Genomic DNA, 19550 nt, shown 5'->3' with positions numbered 1-19550 from the left:
CAAGCTAAGAAAATATGCATTGTGTCATATCGCAAACCACAATTTCAAACCACGGTTTGACCTCCTTCTGTACCGACGTCCGTCAATCCCAAACTAAACACATTTAAAATGATCCGCAAAGGTGCATGTATCATCTTAAATGACAAACATCAAAAGCAAGGACCTCTTGGCTCTAATCATACTTACTTTTCATTCGTTTTATAAATGTACAAGCATTTTCATTTTGCAACGAAAACGTTTGCTCAATTTTCAGTTATTTTATCAATAACCTTGCTGTGGGAATAAATTACAATTCCGAGGGGCACAGAAGTGCTTGAGATAAAAATGTTATATCTTAATAATCATCAAGCAGGCAGGTAATTTCCTTGGCTGTTCATAATTTTTCGTTAATGTGCATTGTGTGTCAGGTACGACGAGAGATGGAATGGCCAGGTGTCCCGTTACTTTGGAGCATCTAGTCGGCTTGCGCCCATGCGCTCACTCTTTCACTGTCATGTAAAGATCAGTCATGCGGCGAAGTCGTAACAGATTTCACGGAGTTGGCGTGTGCAGCCGCGATGAAAGCGAATGATAGAAACGGCCCGAAGAATTTGAGCTCGGCAGCAGCAGAGCTCTGCGCATTTCGCACAGGCAATTACAGCATCTCCTCTGGAGGCTGCTTCAATCTGCATTAAGATGAATAAACAGTCCCAGGTGTCACACTTGCAAAACACGCCGGCGCTGACCTGTCATACATTTTTCTTGCCAGCGACGCATGACAGGTTTAACACCGTGTTAATAAAGATGACATGAGCCAGATTTTATGTCAAGGCTTTTCTTTCCGCTACCTGCCATCTTTACACACTCGGGCTCTCTTCCCCTCTCTCTCCTCCCTCCTTCTCTCCCTCTCCCATCTCTCACTCCCTCTCTCCCCCTCCATCCCTCCATCTCCCTCATCCCTCCATCTCTCCCTCTCTCTTCCTCTATCTCTCCCTCTCTCTCACTCTCTCCCTCCTCCATCTCCACCTCATCACTTCCTCCCTCCCTCTCTCTCCCCTTTCCTCCATAATTCCCTGCCTCCCCCTTCCCACATCTCCCTCGTGCTTCCTCTTCCCCCTCCATCCATCCATCCATCCCTCCCTCCTTGTCCATCTCCCTCTCTCTCTCTCTCTCTCCTTCTCTCCCCCCTCCATCTCTTCCTCCCCCCCTTTCTCCACTCCTCCATCCCTCTCCCACCATCTCTCCGTCTCTTCCTCTCTCCCTCTTGCTCTCCCTTTCCTTCTCCCTCTATTTAATGTTATTAATTAGATAGTTTCCACATAAATTCCCTCCTTACCAAGTGCAGTGCGCATTTTTAGCATTGATTCATGAAACATGACAATTATTTCCTATTAAATTGCAATCGCAACAGTGAGGGGAAACAAACACACACACACCAAAGAAAAATCACAATTCAATTTTTCAAAATCATTCGGCACTACTACGCAAGCGCACGCTCCATGTCCATGCACACGTCCGCGTTGTTGATATACACCATTTAAAAAGGGAAGCATAAGAACCGATCCCTTCCTGTTAAGGAGCAGGAAACATCTCCTTGCCGATTGAATAGACATCGACTCCCATGCCGCCTGCAGACACTTTTACGCGGACCATTTCTTTTGGATTCAGGCACGTGCCGCCTTAAATGGATAAATTTCAAGTTTATTACATCTTCCCCCCAAGTGTGGAGCAAGCTGTTCTCCAAGCGTAGAGTGAAACCTCTTCGTGTAACCTCCAAAACAAGCGCTTATCCACCCCCTACCCCAGAAGCAAACCCAATTACCGATGTGCTCTTTATGGGCCAATAAAACCACACACTTGTCGGAGAAAAGTGTTGGGTGAAGTGAAACGTACACTTGAATCAGTTCCCCGTAAAGGGCTCATTTTTGTTTTTTTCTATTAAAGGTTCTTACGACACTGTCTGGTCAAATGTTTGCGGGACATCTATGACACAAAAAAATTAATCATAATTATACCAATTTTAGTATTTTGGATGATTGTGTGCAACTTAAATTTGATGCGTTTTAGGTGTAGCACTTGAGGTGACTTCACAATTGCTTTCTTTAATTTTCACTCTCTGCAGGTGTAATGGCCAGGTGTTCCAATACTTTTGTCCACAAACCGTTGTTGGGGCCGTTATCGCTGCAATGCAACAGTTAGGGCTGAGCGATATGGCCTAAAATTCATATCACAATCTAAATGGAATCTCGTGCACAAAAACTCAGCATTCTGTGCTGCAAATGAACACAAATAACATTGCTGATATGTCGAATATTTATATGACTGATAGACTCCTGCTCACGACTAATATATGCGGTCACACGCTGAAGTTTCGTTTCAATAATTAAATCAAATAATAATTGAAAGTGAAATGAGCGTAGTTTTGCAGTACTACTTGGGTGGTTGGTTCCCACCCAATTGTTTTACATTGATAATCGCAACACACGTGTTCCCGCCCGGTCCATGTTCTGCGCTCAGCACCAGAAACAGAAGCACATACGGAACCCAGAACATTCCATCACTTGAGCGCGGCCTGGGTGGCTGCCAGCCAGCCGGCCGGCCGGCCGGCAGCGTACCTTCCTGCCCGTGTGAACAAGCGTAATGTGTTGTAACGGCGGCCGAGCCGCAGTGGGAAACGGTCAGATTAATCAAGCTGACAGGCCCAAAAAGCCCAGCGTCCCCATATCAGAGTGGGTCAAAGGCATTTCTCCCTTTTTTTTTTCTTCTCAGCTTGTGCGGTTCCCCCCCGTCAGACGGTATCACTTGACAGCTGCTGTAAAGCGTCCACATGGAAGAAAACCAAAGAAGCAACAGACCGACTCGAGCACGTTCTCTTTGGAGAGCGGCCAAACACAGAAACACTTCATTCGCATCCTTCCTGCCCTCATCTTGTTCAAGAAAGATTCGCAGAGGAGACATTCAGGATGATAGAGTCCAGTGTACTCTCTTCGCCATACCTTCACACAATTTAAAAAAAAGAAAAAAATCCACTTCACCACAAGGAAAAAAAAAAAAGACATGAAGTTGGTAGATATTAGAAACAGCTCTTTGGTACTCTACCGCGCCACATGAACAAACATGTAAGAGACGAGACAGCAAGAAAATATACGGTAGAAGGCAATGGCAGGATTGATGGTTGGCGTATTTACTTTTACACATAAATATTCATTTGGGACACTATTTGTCCTTGTGGGCCAGTTGGGATTGTTGGAGAGCGAAGCTGCAGACAAGAGTGGCTTTTCCATTACCTCGTTGCTTCAACCCAGATGTTTGCAAACGTCTTCAGCTCAAGGCCCGAATTCAAATTCGTTTGTCGCATATCACGCTGACTGCATCGGTGAAGGAAGGAGGCGAGTGTTGTCATCTTGTTTCATGGCTTTTTCCTGATGGGGATTTTTTTTTTCAGGGAAAACTGGGCCGTCCTCGCTAGACCGTTCCTTGAGTGTAGACCTGAGCAGTCACATATCTGTCAACACCTGCAATTGTGGAACAAGGACAAGTTAATGGAGTGAAAGTGGAGAGCCATCGATTCAGATGTTCATACTTAAATGAGCCTTGAAGAATCGTCTTTGCGAGAGTCGTGCCATAAAAATAAAAAAAGATTATTTGTGGATTTAGACGCCCAGACGGTAGTGACTGGCGTTATCAGACATGTCAAGTGTGTGTGTGTGTGTGTGTCAGGCGAAGAGGTTAGTGGGTTGAGATGACGGAAACATCAGTCGCGCTAACTCGCTCAGGGCGGAATCAACCCAATCAAGAGTGAACACGGCTGATGCGATTAACTGACTGATGACCCGCCCACTCGCCGTTCAGCCGCACGTGGCTCGATTGGGCGGGGGGGAGGACCGAGTGGCCGGCCGGTGCCGATCGTGCGCGTTAAAACGATGGCCCTTCGTGTCTGCTTCGTGTCTGGCTGAGTGGGCGGCGTGATTCACGAGGCCCTTACGGGAGTTGAAATTCCTCTTCAGCGCACATAAAGCCACGGCGCAAAGATTTACGGCGTACAAATCGATAGCAGCAGAGGACGGAAAGTGAAGAGGGGTTGGGGGGATGAATGAACGCAACATGGTTTTGCTTTTCTCTCAACTCTTTGTTCAAATCGACGCCGAAGAGGCGCACACAAGCACAAATCCTCTCCTCACCCCGCCACCATTTCCCTTCGCGATAACGCCGGTCAAGGTTCGAGTGTCATTCGATTAGGGCCGCACAGCGCACAAAAACAACGCTTGTTTTAGGGGTTTTTTTTTCACTTGGCTGGAAGGACGTGCTCCACCGCTTTCGGCTCGCTCGCCCCCTCCGCGAGCAATTATAACCATGGATGCGTTTTACCGATTGGCGCTACATGCGAGTAGATTTGCTTGAGAAACTGGGGCTGAATAAACGAATCGGATTCAAATCATCATCGCATCGGAGCACAATGCAATTTTACAGTCTCGATCATTGGAGTGCTTCAGAAGTGCGGTCCGCGTGTGTTTACATATCTTTGTTTCATGACAGATGAAAATTTGAAGTGACAAAGCATGACGAGCAGAATTTACACGGAGTCATGTATTTCCATTGGAATGGATCCAAATGACCAAACGGAATCAAAACGCTCCATCTACACACCTCAGTCGGAATTTTTTTAAAAAGGCCTACTCGGAATTGAATTTTATTCGGATTCACAGGGGTGCTATATTCCCTTTTCCTTATTAAACATTTCAATCGGAATAGCCGAGCTCCATCCGATCTGCACGTGCTCTGGCTTGACGGGAATGTGGAGTGACGTCGTCGCATACGCACTTTAAAATGGCGGCGTCAAACCAGAGCTTGTCTGGGATGGGAGAACTTGTTTCAAAGTACCGTATTTTCCGCACTATAAGACGCACCTAAAAGCATTCGATCTTCTCAAAAGCCGACAGTGCGCTTTATAATCCGAGGCGCCTTATACATGGATCAATGTTATGATTTCTTGGACAAAGTATTTTGAATTTTCTGTAAAGCGCTTTGTTACAGCTGCAGCGGTTTTGATGGCTCTGTAGAAATAAAACTGTATTGCATTGTATTGTATTCCCTTTAGCATAGCTCCATCTAGTGGATGCATAATGCAACCGCAGCCACGATTATAGCTTCTATTCTAAGCGCCTTATAATGTGGTGTGCCCTATTTATGAAAACAGTTTTAAAATAGGCCGTTCATTGAAGATGCGCCTTATACTCCGAAGCGCCTTATAGTGCGGAAAATACGCTACTCGAAACTTGTTTTGATCCAGATGTTGCTTTCATAAAGCTGTTAAAACTAGCACAGCTACTGTGCTAAATAGATGAAATATTTGATAAATCACGTGATGCTTACATTGAGTATTCGCTACGTGTAACACAACTGATCTGATTAACGTAATGGAGCATGAAAATAACGGATCGGAAAAGGTAAAAATCTCCATGTAAACGCAGCTACTGTTGTAATCTGACATGACTTACAATTTGGTCGAATTTGTGAAGTCCTAGTTTCAATTCCTTTGAATGAGGAAGGACGATTTGAAGTTTTATACTCGCTCTGCTTTTCCAACGCACACCTCGCTCATGTTTTCTGTCTCATTTGAAGCTTTAATTTAATGGATGCGATCTTCCTCCAAACATTCACTTTCTTAGCAGAAAAAAGAAAATTGGCAAAATACCTGCATACACACACACACACAAGTGGAAAGTGTGAGCTCCTGCATTTTCCATTTATCCATCAAGTTGCCGTCGTGATTGTCATTTCGGCAGACATCTCAAATGATGTTACCCAGTGCGAGCAGACGCGCGCACATTCCAACCAAATTTCATTGGGACTGCCTTGTACGCCGTAACGCGAATATGACACTAAACTAACTGCCCTCTCATAACAAGATAAGCGCTGTGACAATATGAAAGTAATAACATTGACTGGGATTGAAATCGGTGACGTACCCCGCACCAAACGGTGGCGCGCATGAGAAGCAATGTATGCGGGAACGCGGACGTCAAAGATGTGAGGCCTGAGCATAGATGTCCATTTTGAAGCGTATCAGTCCTACATGGACTCAGATTGCTCGGGGAGTTACACATTGACACTTTTGATCTATTTTTTTTTTCTTTCTGCGGAAAGAAAAAAAAATCTATTCTCACTCACACACACACACACACACACACACACACACACACACACACACACACACACACTAGTTGTCCTGCACATTGTGTGGTCCCATGGGAAGCAGATTTGATATACAAGTTTGTTATTTTTATTTTTTATTTTTTTCCCCCCTGCTGCAGCGCAGCTCATCACGCAGTTCATGCGTGATGAGCTGCTGCGGCATGAAGCGTCCACAGAGAGGAGAAGCAGTTCTCATCATGTGAAGAAGAAACTAAGTCAGGCTCCACTCGCACATATGTCTTTGAACATGCGGTTTCTCAGCTCACAAAACATATGGGAGATAAGTCCCCCACCCCCCTAACAAAAATCGGGTCAAACTGAAGTTTGGTTTAACATTTTGATTGCCAGAGAGACACACGTGATGTAAACTGGACTACAGCACAGTGATCGCCTGCTGTATCGTGTTGTTTTCTTTTTTTTTTTTCCAAGTGATTGTTTTTAAAGGTTTTGATTTAAATAGACAAGTCTGACTTCAGAGCCGTGTGCATGTAGTTGAATACCATGTTGTGCCACCGCCTGCCAGGCAGCACCACCGGAAGGGATGCAACGTTCTGACTAAAGCGAGAACAGGCGTTATATTGATATTAGACAGGTCTATGGCCTGACAAACTAAAGCTAGTTCCCTCCACTCAACATACCTCCTTATCAGCAAAATACCACAAGATGGCACCAAAGTAAGTTTTTGTATTAGACAAGGCAAATGATAGACGAAAGAAAAATAATAATAGACTTTTCTTTATTAACTCATTCACTCCCAAAGACGTTTTTATACGTCTTTTCAGACTTGGTCCAGAATTGGCTGGTACTGAATGAGTTAAAAGGCATCAGGGATGGTGTCAAATGTATGTTTCGCGTGCTTATGCTCTGGACCGCGAAAAAAGACGAGAGGCTGCAAATGGTCCGCAACCTCACTTTGGACATCCCTGCTTGACAGCAAGAAAATGCAAAGGCGACGTTTCTTCTCGTAAGATTGCTTTGAGAGGCACTCTTTCTCTCCTCCGCCCAGGTTTGATTTCTATGCATATCTCTGCACATTTATACCTGCTGAGGTAGCCGAGGGGCTGGCTGCCCTGTGTTGAGGTGGTGATTCAACCTGCCGTCAACCTGTGCTGTTAACACGCACTTCTGGCAGGTCTCATCCGCGCCTCTCTCTGAAAGAGGAGCCATTAGGCAGAGCCGTTCCAATGCTGTCATTAAACTAAACACCATTAAATATTCAGTGCTCGCCAGCCTACACGTACTGCTCAACATCCATCATGCTGCATGTTTAAAAAAACTAAATGAAAATAAACAGTCATGTTTACAAAGCATACAAGGTAGTGGGAGGAAGATGCATTTCAATTCAGCTATGACTGTCTGCTCGTGCCAGAGGCTAAAAAGTTGCCTCTTAGGTCGCGGCGAGCAGGAGTGAGATGATGTCTGAAGTCCATTCAACAGAACCTTTGTGGCTTTGAATTTAAAAAATAATAATAATAATAAATCCAAGAAGTCACATTGGCGCAATAACAAATTAGTACAAGGGTTTTTACTTTGGGTTTGTGAAACACAGCATTGCATTTATGATGGAAAATGCTTCAAGTGCAAAGAGAATTTATTACTTTCAAGCTATTCTCATTGAGTTCATAATTTGTAATAACAAACACAAAAAAAAATTCATTATAATAAGATGGATCTGACCATCAGTGTTAAATCGTGAAAAAATAGGAAATGGAACATGTCCAGACTTACTGGCATCATGTTATCATTTTCATTAAGAGTCGTTGCTAAAATCTTTCTTTTTTTTTTGCTCACCTTATTTAGGTAGCAATGAAAACAGAAACTTAACAACAGCACAGTGAGCGAAGCGTCTGTACACATGCCAAGTAGACAGTTTAGGGCCGCGTGCGCGTGCGTTTGTTTGACCAGCCCAATTATAATCTTGTGAGTCACTGCCGGTTGCCCAGCGACAGCCAAGGAATTGCCAGTTCCACGCTGTTTGAAAATGTCGGTTGAAGCCATATATGCATTTGTTCACTCCAACGTTCACTTTTCTTGAGTCAGCGTCCAAAGGTGGAACTGCTTCTATAAGGTAGACACTTTGTGTGCGTGTGTGTGTGTGTGTGCGTGTGTCTGTCCTCATCTCTTACTGCCAAATTAGCTTTGATTTGCACATGACATTACATGCATCGTGTGGCCACTTTAAGACGCATGGCAAGTACTCCACTCATAACCCACTCATGACCAAGTCCATCCATCCATCCATCCATTTCCTGATCCGCTTTATCCTCACAAGGGTTGCGGTGCATGCTGGAGCCTTTCCTGTCCTTGGGCAGTAGGCAGGGGTACACCCTGAACTGGTTTCCAGTTAATCGCAGGGCACACATAGACTAACAACCACACCTAGGGACAATTTAGAGTGTTCCATTAACCTGCCATGCATGTTTTTGGAATGTGGGAGGAAACCGGACTACCCGGAGAAAACCCACTCAGGCACGGGGAGAACATGCAAACTCCACAAAGGTGGATATCGAACCCTGCACCTTTGCACTGTCAGGCAGACACACTAGCCAGTCGACCACCGGGCCGCCGTGTCTTTATTTAAATTTCAAATGCTGGCGTCAAACTATTCATGATTCACAATAAGGATTTTTCAGCATTCCGATTGACATCGACCTGCTTATGTATGAGCTGACGAATGATTTTTCATGCAGACCCTTTTTCTTTTCCAACTATTGTACGTGGACGTAAAGTGTGTCTTTGAAAATATCCAACGTAATTCGATCTGAATAAAGAGTCGAACAGATGAATCGCTGTAGCTTGCGGGGAGTTCGGATGCTTATTGTGTGAGCCAAATGACACGTCTATTCTATGCACATCAGGCTGCAGTTCACTGAGGTGTAACGCCTTATTGAAGGAATGACGATGACGGAGCAATGCAAGCGTGGCGCTGGCGTCTTGGCCTCCGGATCCTCTCGCGTCCGCTCTGGCTTGTTCTCCTACCGTTTCTCATCTGACTGCGTGTGTGTGTGTGTTTGCACGCCGCTGTGACCTGAACTAATGTGTGTGTTTAATTCTAACGACCAAGCTGGGTCACTTGCGACGAGTGAACCCAAAGCTTGACATGGGAAAATAAACAACGACTAGCGGCCTTTTTTTTCCCCCTCTGAGTAAAACTGAAGTCTTAACATGGCTGCTTTAGATTGTCAGCGTGCACACACACACACACACACACACACACACACACACACACACACACACACACACACACACACACACACACAGCAGCTCTTCTGGTGTCACTGAGGCAAAACAAGCAGCTGCAGTAGCCAACAATCAGCTGGGCTGAACTCTGTGGAGGCCTCGGGGTAACTGATTATTTTTGCCAACGTTACACAACACCTGAGACAAAACTCATATTTTCTATATTCGAGCTCATATTTAATTAACGTCCAGTAAAGAAACGTACATATAGAAGTAACTTTACCAGGTATCGTATCGGGCTGAGATCGGCTTTATTTTAAGGTACATAGCGACTGCCGATACCAGCCACCGATACTTTAAGGTAATAAATCAATTCTATTTCTAAATCTGACAGTCCTCCACAGCAGAAGTTGGTGCTGTAACACCGCAGTTTAACACATCACCGAACTGTCATCTGTGTCCGTTTTTGTTAACAATGTTTTTTTTGGTGGGGGGGTTGTGTTAAATGAAATTGCAGAAGTCAAAAAGTACTAGAGATATCAATACCCAGTATCGGCCTGAAAAAATAAGACATTTCATTTGTCTAATTTTTAGCAGCATCAGTGCATTCATCTGGTTTCAAATCTCATGGAAACATCATTTGGTTTGGCTTGTTAGTTCATTGTTGCGGGCAGAAGAATATACAACTAAGTCTGTGGAAACCATGGCGATGCTTAAACTGATGAGCCCAGGCTCCATTGAGGATTACTTGTTTCAATGTACAGTATGAATTAATGCTGGACTCAGTTTGATGTTTCCATCGCCACTTCAGAGCAGTTGAGCAGATGGTTCTGGTGCCAAAGTGGCAAATAAAACACCTGAACTTCAGATCTGATTAGACCACAAACAAAGCCAAATCACATCAAAGGAAAAAAAAAAACGCAATCCCTTAGGGCAGTGCTGCCCAATACGTCGATTGTGATTGACCGGTAGCTCGCGGACTGGTTCCAAGTCGATCGCGAGAGGTGGAGAAGGAAAAAAAACCCAACCCAAAACATTTGTGTGTCTCTGTGCGTGTTATTAATATGAGATATTTTTGTGTTCGTGCACACTGCACCCCAGTCATCCTATCAGTCTCACTTTCACGAAAAGTATTTAAAAAAATTAACTAAAATTTAAAAAGCAGGTCACCTTTTATGGTGGCGCGTGACCTGCATCACCAGAAATTGTTAGCGCTTAGCAGTTTGGAATTGGAGCTTGTAGTCATCAGAGGTGTTGTACGATATCACTTATTGTTATTATTATTCTCATTCAGTTTGTTTCATGTACAATTCACCGAGGACACGGGCAAAGAATGGGAATCTGGAGAGCCGAGAGAAGCATTTTAAAACGGTACACGTGAGCTACGATCGTTAGCATGCTGCAAACGTGCGTCCCATGCCTCCGTGTCAGGTCCCGACCAAGGTAGGCAGTGATTTCCTTTGCACAAAACCACAAACTCTTGCGTCGACTTTATTTTTCTGTTTCGTCCATCTTAGGGGCCATTATGGCCGTTGCTCATCATGGAATGCGTGTGTCAGTGCGTGCATATGCACGCGCGCGTGTGCGGTAACTGGTCGATCGCGGGAGGTTGGTTGATGGAAAATTTAATCTTGGGTCAAAAAAGGTTGGGCAGCCCTGCTTTAAAGATTCTTAATCCTCGTCAAAATATCAATCATATGAGGACTGGACTTTGAATTGGTGAGAGACTGGACTTTGACTTAACTACATGACTTGGCGAGTTTTGCCGATTTACATTTTAAAATGTGCATTTTAAATTACTGTGAGACTTGTTTGGCTTTTCAAAGGAAATGTTTTGTCTTGTTTTGTTTTGTTTTTTAGGTAAAACAGAAAAATAGCAAGCCACAAAGAGGCAGCGGATAACTGTATTGTCTACAAATGTGTCATGTTTTGGATCTCATCGGTAAATAAATAAACAGAAGGTCTTCCTGTTTGAAGATTACGGAGCACTTTGCTGCTATCCTAACAGGACAGCGTCGGGACTGAGATTTGTATCTGGGACAAGCAATGTGCACTTATTGGCGAGAGGCTGCAGTACACATGGAAACAGAGTATTTTTATCAACGTTATCAGACTGAATGTAATCTCTGTTTAAAAGCAGAGTGCATTATGGATACAAGCGAGTCTAGCCTGCAATATGATGATAAAAATGTCTAGTGTATAAAACAAAAACGAAATAATGTGTAATAAATCTCATACAACTGCTATCATAATTTAACATCAGTGATGAAGCTCGGCCCTGGCATTCGTCGCCCCTCGATTACTTGCCTATAAAATATTGAGCACCCTTGTTATCCAGCACCATTGCGACATGCAGCTAGCTATGCCCACACTCCCAAAAATGTCATCAAAACGTCTGAGTGACAGCAAGCATGTTTCAGGCCGGTGTCTGCTTAAGAGCGCCTCGTTGTCATGGCGTGCCGATGTGCGATGACCCAGTGAGATATATTTCAGCTGCAGAGGCTTGAAGCAGATATACTTTTAGGGCTCAAACATGAGTTATGGCTGGCATAAGAAAGATGCTCGATGAAGTAGCTCCGTTTTACCAGATCACAAAAACGGTATTTGATTGGCAGTTGACAGTTGAATGGGGCGTGATTTCAGCTCATTTGGCTGACACGCCCACAGCCTCTGAGTGCGGAGACAACGGCTTGAATATTCACCACTTTGAAGTCTCTCTCTTTTTTTTTCTTTTTTATTGTACTATTCTAATTTGACAGAGTTGTTTGCGATAGTGTCAAATTTGGCATTTATATTTATTTTCACTTTACGGGAACTTCAATATATGTAAATGTGGTTTAAAATTTGGCATGTTCAATGATTTTCTATCAGGCCAAACGTTTTTAAGAGAAACAAATGTGTCGGCTTTTGTGTTGCGTACACGTTTCCGGCTACTTGAAATAACCTTTTTGTTGTTGTTTTTTTAATTCGATATCTCCCTGCCAAATTTGAACCTATAGTCATTCAAAATAGCTAACATGGCTGGAAAATGAAAACTCGAATGGCCCACTTTGTCCTGAGGATCTCTTAACTCATTCACTCCCAAAGACGTTTTTAAACGTCTTTTCAGACTTGGTCTAGAATTGGCTGGTACTGAATGAGTTAAGGGAATGCTTTTATGAAAGTGACCGTTTGAGTCCATTTCGATCCTTTCTCTGGGCTTACATTCCAAACAAGATGGCAAAGGTAAGCAAAAGAAAGAAACCCATCTGTAAATATGTCATTCAAACATTCGTTTGCCCACCGGCATAGCTGAATCGAAGAAGCAGAATGCTCAACCGTTAGTGGGAGGAGCTGATAATGGAATTGTCCCCAGTGGATTTTTGCCGTGACCTCGCAGCCGTTGCCCACTTCACCCTGAAAGTGTCTAACAAGCGCATTCACACTCTGCCCACACATGACGCAAGCACAATGCAGGTATCATGGCCAACGTTTCATAGGCGTCCATCATTGTTTGCCACGCATATTCACCAGATGTGACTCCTATAGAGACTATAGAGAAAACAAATCAATAACGCGCCCAGCGGAGGAGGAGGAGGAGGAGGAAGAGGCTGGGGAGAAAACCAGGCCAGGGTCACAGACGACTACGTGTGTGCATCCTCGCAGATGGTTACGTGCAACTATCTGCTTTTGGATTTCAGATCGCAGGTTAACCGTTAATGTTCTCTCGTTTCCTGCTGGTACATATGTGAGTGGAGGACGTGACCTTTTGATACAGGAAATGGGAGCCATTTGCCTCAAAAAGATTATCCAAAGGCAGTAGTAATAATGCAAAATATCAGCGTTTGAAACCTGATGGCTGGTCGAGGAAGTGTCTGTCTATTTCTCCTTTGGCGAGGTCAGATATGCACTCATGAGCGGGCGGTTCTCATCTGCCTCATGTAGCTGGCGCCCCCGAGCCACAAACATCTTGCTTTGTCTCACTCAAAGTAAGGTGACAACACAATATGAGACAGTGAGAAGTTCTGCTTCCTTATCCGTACAGGAAAACAAAAGATTATATGATCACTTTTATGCAGCCCGGTGATCCAGTGGTTAGCGCATCAACCTCACAGTGCAGAGGTACCGGGTTCAATTCCAGCTCCGGCCTCCCTGCGTGGAGTTTGCATGTTCTCCCTGGGCCTGCGTGGGTTTTCTCTGGGTACTCCGGTTTCCTCACACATTCCAAAAACATGGTTTCAGGGTGTCCCCCGCCTACTGCCCCAAGACAGCTGGGATAGGCTCCAGCACCCCCGCGACCATTGTATAAGCGGATCGGAAAATGGATGGATGAATGATCACTTCTACAGCATTCCAGGGAAATCACAATGTCCCATCAATAACGAGATATTTTTTAAGCGCATCCCTACGTTTATGATGGTGGTACTTTGAACGCGAAATACGTTTTTTTGAGTGGCACTTTGGAGTATAAAAAAGAAGGTTTGTGAACCATTGCTCTAATGGCAGAAAACTGGGAGGTAACAAGCACACAGATTTGGACTTTGATCACAGTTTGGCCGTTTCTGACAGATCTGTTCCAAAATCAATAAATCTTCTGAGGGAGTGAGCCTTCTGCATAATCGGTGACACTGAAAAGCGTTATCATGAAAACGTTCTGAAACGGCCGTTAAGCGAGAGGCTCGGCAGAACAATGGCAACCCACCAAACGAAATATTAGTTGTGACATATTTTGCAAACACAACAGAGCAGACAAACGCTATCGAACAGCGAATGGTCAAAGTCCTCCTGCTGAATAATCCATCTGACAACAGAGCGCCCCGGCGGAGTGACCAAATTAGGCCATGACCATGGTGCCGAAGGTTACATGGTTGTTAGCGATGCGTGTATACAACAACGGGGGAAGCCATTGCTCACAAACACTCACACACACTGTATTGTATCAATGTGACACAACAGATGTGTTTTGCTGTCATTAAACTGCTAAGTGGATGTCGCTGCTCTTTCGATGAATTTACCAGGAAACGTCTTTACATTAAAACCGATTTTATTCGTCAGGATGATTTTATTTTGTTAATTAGTCTTTCTTTTTTTTTGTGGCTTTTTGTTGTTTAAATTGAGTTGTTTTCCATTCAGTTCAGTTGGAAAGATTATTTGAGAGTTTTGAGTTGCCGAAGCAAAAATGAAAATGAAAAAAAAAGGATCACAGTTTATCTGGTGTCAAGACAAATTAAAAATATGGGGGAGGGATGAGCACTTACAATCAGAAATACGATTTTTGTGGGAAATAAAATCTTATTCTTGTTGAGTTGAATTGTATAGCTAATGTTTGGTGTGTTATCCAAAAACTAGCTCAGGGCAGATTAATGCGATTCCTGCCTAGCGAGCAACTGGCCAAGGTGCATAGAGGGACGCGACGTTTCAAACTTCCCCTTCAGCTCATGATCTGATATCGGGCAGGCAACGGTCGTCCTCGATGTAACATATTCAGCCTGGAGCGTTTCAGTGTCCGTGATTTAAGGTCATGTTAAAAATAAGTTAAAAAGAAAAAAAAATACAAAGCCTTTTGTGTGTCGCTTGACAAGAGTTGTCCTGCATGTTTGCTTTAGTGGTCATTCATTTAATGAACATCTGTTCAGGCTATGCCGCAAAACAAAGCTTTATTATTCAAATGCTACTCAACTCAATGTTTGCGGCAGAACAGTAATTGTGTTGGTAAAGGGGCTTGATTTTAATCCCTGTTGATCTCCTTCAAACTAGCGTACAGTGTTGCATCATTCCGTTTGTCTGTGCACGCTAGTGTATGAATGAAGTACCCTTCCACAGAACAATAGCAAGTGTGAACACAAATTATTCGACAAGCACTTGAATATCTTGTACTCCTGCTCGTTCCGCAAATTTTCCTAATTTTCTTGCGAGTGTCACCTATGTTTTACCCACACAAACATTATTGAAACAAAGAGCTTGTTTTCGACCAAAAGGAACAAATTCAGTTCAAATGGCGTAAATTCAGTTGATTGCTCATCACTGAAATAGTCCATGGTAATTAAAAACAACGTGAAAATTAATAGCCACGAGATGGCTCGGCAAAGTTTGTTTCTCGGGAATAAGTCGCAATACTGACTGTGCTTTTGTAAACTTTGCTGCAACCATGTTGTTCGCGGAGGTAGTGCACATAAGCAGGAATTTTGAATTCCATAAATCGCTCAAACATTTGTTTCAAAAAGAATAAATGTCCTGTTTCCGAACAAATAAACAGGAATTGCCCACACCCCAAACTACTGTTTTGCCCAAAGTCAAGATGGCAACCAATCGTTTAATTCGCTGACGTCACAGAGTGCCCGGATGTTCAACGTCGGCCAGTTTGTGTCTGGCAAAACCCCTGACAAAAGCAACCCGTCAATTTTATATATGGATTTAGAGGAGGACAGCATCACCTAAACGCCTCTGTAAACCACCCATACAGTGCTAAAACACAGAGTCAACGCACCAAACAGCAGAATGCAAAATATCAAAACTTAGTCAGTCCCGACCAGTCAGAAACCAACACAAAACTTGACGACCCAACATGCGATCTCCATAAACCCTACCTCTACTGACAGTGCCAAAGCTCCAAATTCAATCAGCAACAACAGGAAAAGTCTTCAAAAACACACGAATGAAACCAGCACCCAAAAACGCCAAAACTGTCACAGCCGCAGGTAATAACCAGGCGTTTCACCTTCGATGTCTTCCGAAGAAATATCAACCGCTGTGTGAAAGCACTCTTGCCATTTATTCAGAAAATGTGATGACGGATTTTTAGCCGGATAATAAAACGCACCAAAACTCAGAATCAGTCAATGCGCCAACGCACGCGCGTCATTAGCCCTTGCAATGTACTCCAGGTTGGGATTGGTTCTGAAGCGTGATGTTATACAACGCAAAACGACCAATCAGGATAGAGAGAGCCAGTTAAACGGAAAACTCTCATTCTCTATCAAAGGTAGTACCAAGCATACTGGAATACATCTCTTCATTCGAAATGTTCAAGTTACGAAACACCTCAGCAGGAAAATATTGCCTCTTGTTACAAAGAAATTTCAAGATACAAAAGGTAAAAGTACAGTATGGGGCTGCTACTCACAGATTCGAGTTTACTGAACGCAGCATACTTATAGCTGCTCTGCCATTGGCTATTACCGAGCAACTTCCTGGCATCCCATTGGCTAAGAGGGACGTAAGAAGAGGCACTACTGTACTATGTACAAATAATGGTCAACTGAGACTTGCGCTCATTTGTTTGTTTTCCAAAATCAAACATGGTGCTTGACACACAAAACTTTGCCCACATGTTGTGTTTGGGGGAAATAGCACAAAACCAACTGGTTGGAGATGTCATCTGCATGTTAGTGAGAAAGAGAAACCACTCCAACATGATACCGTATCGCAGCAGCATAATAGACCAGCATAATTATCCTGCGAGCTGGACTCCAGCCCCCTCACCAATGGCTGCCTTACTTCCTGTGCTGATATCCGAGCTAACGTATCATATATACTGTACATGTTACATCTGCACGGCTAGAGCATGCAGAATTATTCATCGTGACTTTGTCTTTATCTGTCTTCATCCGCTCCCGCCTCAAGTAAAGGCAATTAGCGATGCTACATCCGCGATATACATTGTTATGACTATTTTCTTTTCCCCGTTTCATATTTATCGGCGTCTTCCAGAACGGCACAGACTATGAATATTTCATATACAAAGAAAAGTGATGAATACTTAATAGGCCTTGAACAGCCACGTCACGAGCCGACAAGTGCGGCAGAACTGCAGCTATGAGCAACCCATTGGGGCTACGGGGCATCTCCTGCCCTCCCGCCTATTCATTATTGTCCTCCAACTGGCAGAACAATAAAACTAGGCCTTTGTGCTCGTTAGCAAGGCTGGTTGTGTTTGTCAGGGGAGAGAATGGACAGAGGTGAAGTTAAACTCAATGAGATGCTGGGCTAAAATCCTCCGTTGAAGACGTTTGAGAGAAATTATACATTTAAAATGTTTGGGATGAATTTGGAGACGGTGCTTTTCCCTTTTGTTTAGAAGTTACTGTAAGTCTGAGCCCTTACGAAATTCCATTCGTGTGATGCTAGTACAAGATGGAAAGTGTAATGGACAGGCTAATAACTAGCATCAATCCCGCCATAGCAAGCGGTAGCAAAGAATGCAGACAGAGAATACAATCCTCCCAGGCATATATTCGGTTTTGTCATCAAATCGACATGTTGTCGGTCAGTATGTACTATACTGCCCCCTGGTGGTCATGGTGTTAACATCAGAAGGAGCAGCACAATGTACATTAGCATGACGAAATTCTTGATTTTTTCTGTTAAAACTGTTCGTCTTGGTGATACAATACCATTCTGTAGAGTGCCCTTTTTATTTTATTGGGGGCGCAGAGCAGGCGGGGGTAGACAACAGATTAATGGGATTGCCATTCGTTCAATGGGGAAAAGCTGTTTTGAGATGAGAGTGTCATTCTTCGTTAGCCTTCTTTTGATGGGGCTGCTCCTTTTGGACTAGGGTCAAGAGAAAAGCCAAAGAAAAAGCTAAACTCATACACTCTAAACTTCATACTGTCTCTTACATCACGGGGATTTGGCGACTGGAGTTGATCTGATGCCTGTCGGCGCCCGAGGTAATCAGTTAATGTTTCCTGTAGGTCATTCCACTGTACAGGCCATTAGGAAGGCATGCGTCTTTGCTTTAGATGCTATCTGAGGTCCCGCTCCCATGCCGTCGGACATTTACATTTTCATGCCTTTGTTTGGAATGTTCGGACCAAACACATCTGAGCGGGGGGGGGGGGGGGGGGGGGGTGTCTTGACTCCATTCATCTCTGTCCTCCGTGTCTGCCCGCAAAGAAACAGAACCGAATGAAATTTGAAACGTTTTAGCCAAAAATGTTTCCACGGTCAAGGTGTTTTTTGCAGAAACGTTTCAGATTTCGTCCCGTTCTCCTGCTTCACGCTTAAGCTCTCTCCGGTGCAAAGGTGAGTGACACCAGGCCAACTTATGACCAAGCAACCTCAGTGAGTCACCAGGATGGAAATGGGACAAGTCCTGCTCACAATAGCCTCTTACTACACTTACCAATGCCACGATCCCACCCCGCCTCTTTCCTCTTTTGGCTCATGTGTTAACATGACATTGGCAATGTATGTGTGTGTCTGTGCGTGTGCTACTGTGTGCTTTTGTGTGTGTGTGTGTGTGTGTGTTTGTTATCCAGGTAGCGTGGCCGGCCCAGATAAGCCTCCTCCTATCCCCAATGAGGTGAAAACCCTCCACGTCTGGCAGAATTCCCTCCCCACTGACATAGGCATGTCGCGGCTCTTCCTGCTTTTGGCAATGCTCCTCATCTCCGGCAGCATCCAGGTGCGTCCTCCACATGTAAACCCAACGGACACATCATTAGGTACACCAATTCGTTCATTGGGTCCAACCCAACATTTACAAAGACACCGCCATTGTCAGAGAGCTCTCGGTTTTACCAATATGTTCATTATTGTGGTTGTTGTTTGCAATAGGGTCGCACTGCGCTGCATTATCGCACTGTGAGTTGGTTCTAATATTTTCAAATATTCTTACTTAACCAGTGATGCTTGTTTGGTAGTGAACATGATTCAACTCACTCATTTTTTGAAATGAAGTTTTCCGTAAAGTTTCATGATGCACGTTCTTCAAAATGTAATTTAATTCAGTCAAAAAATGACTACAAATATGAAAATGTTAATTGCATATCTATCTATCTATCTATCTATGTGTGCGTGTGTGTTTGTGTGTGTGTGTATGCGTGCGTGCGTGCGTGAGAAAAGGTGTTTGATATCAGGATCTTGAGTGAGTGATGAACTTTTGAAAGGTGTTCCTACTTTTTCCATGTGGGTCAGTCGTGTAATTCTTCGTCACCTCCGTTGCCCTCTGAGACACTCCAGAGCAACGTGGCGATGTGCTTGTTTCAACAAACTGTCATGTTTTGGGAACTGTGTGTGTGTATGTGTAATGTCAGCCTGTAACCCCCCCCCCCCACCCCCCACCCACCAGCATCACCAACACATCACAGTGTGGGTCACCCTCATGGATTATGTCACAGTAGACCACATGCATACTATATATACACTTTTACATGCGCTTTGTGTCAGTCTCACATTCTTATCGTGCTACTGTCCCGGCGGGTGACTATGGA

The 19550-nt window shown here is 44.0% G+C and overlaps 1 protein-coding gene across 2 annotated transcripts in view; it reads left to right on the top strand.

Annotated features, from left to right (window-relative positions):
* The window catches only part of gcgra (glucagon receptor a), a 40491-nt gene that overhangs the window by 8721 nt on the left and 12220 nt on the right, over positions 1–19550 (top strand). For both annotated transcript variants that reach the window (XM_086132983.1, XM_086132982.1), the window contains exon 2: positions 18597–18742. In XM_086132983.1, coding sequence (XP_085989109.1) covers positions 18689–18742 — 54 coding nt within the window. In that variant the 5' untranslated portion in view covers positions 18597–18688. The remainder of the gene's footprint in view (positions 1–18596; positions 18743–19550) is intronic.

The sequence above is a fragment of the Hippocampus guttulatus genome, chromosome 16, assembly GCF_054856545.1.
Source record: "Hippocampus guttulatus isolate MCC_2025c chromosome 16, RoL_Hgut_1.0, whole genome shotgun sequence".
NCBI lineage: Eukaryota > Metazoa > Chordata > Actinopteri > Syngnathiformes > Syngnathidae > Hippocampus > Hippocampus guttulatus.
The sequence above is the reverse complement of the archived record's forward strand: the minus strand, read 5'-3'. Positions and strand labels throughout refer to the sequence as shown.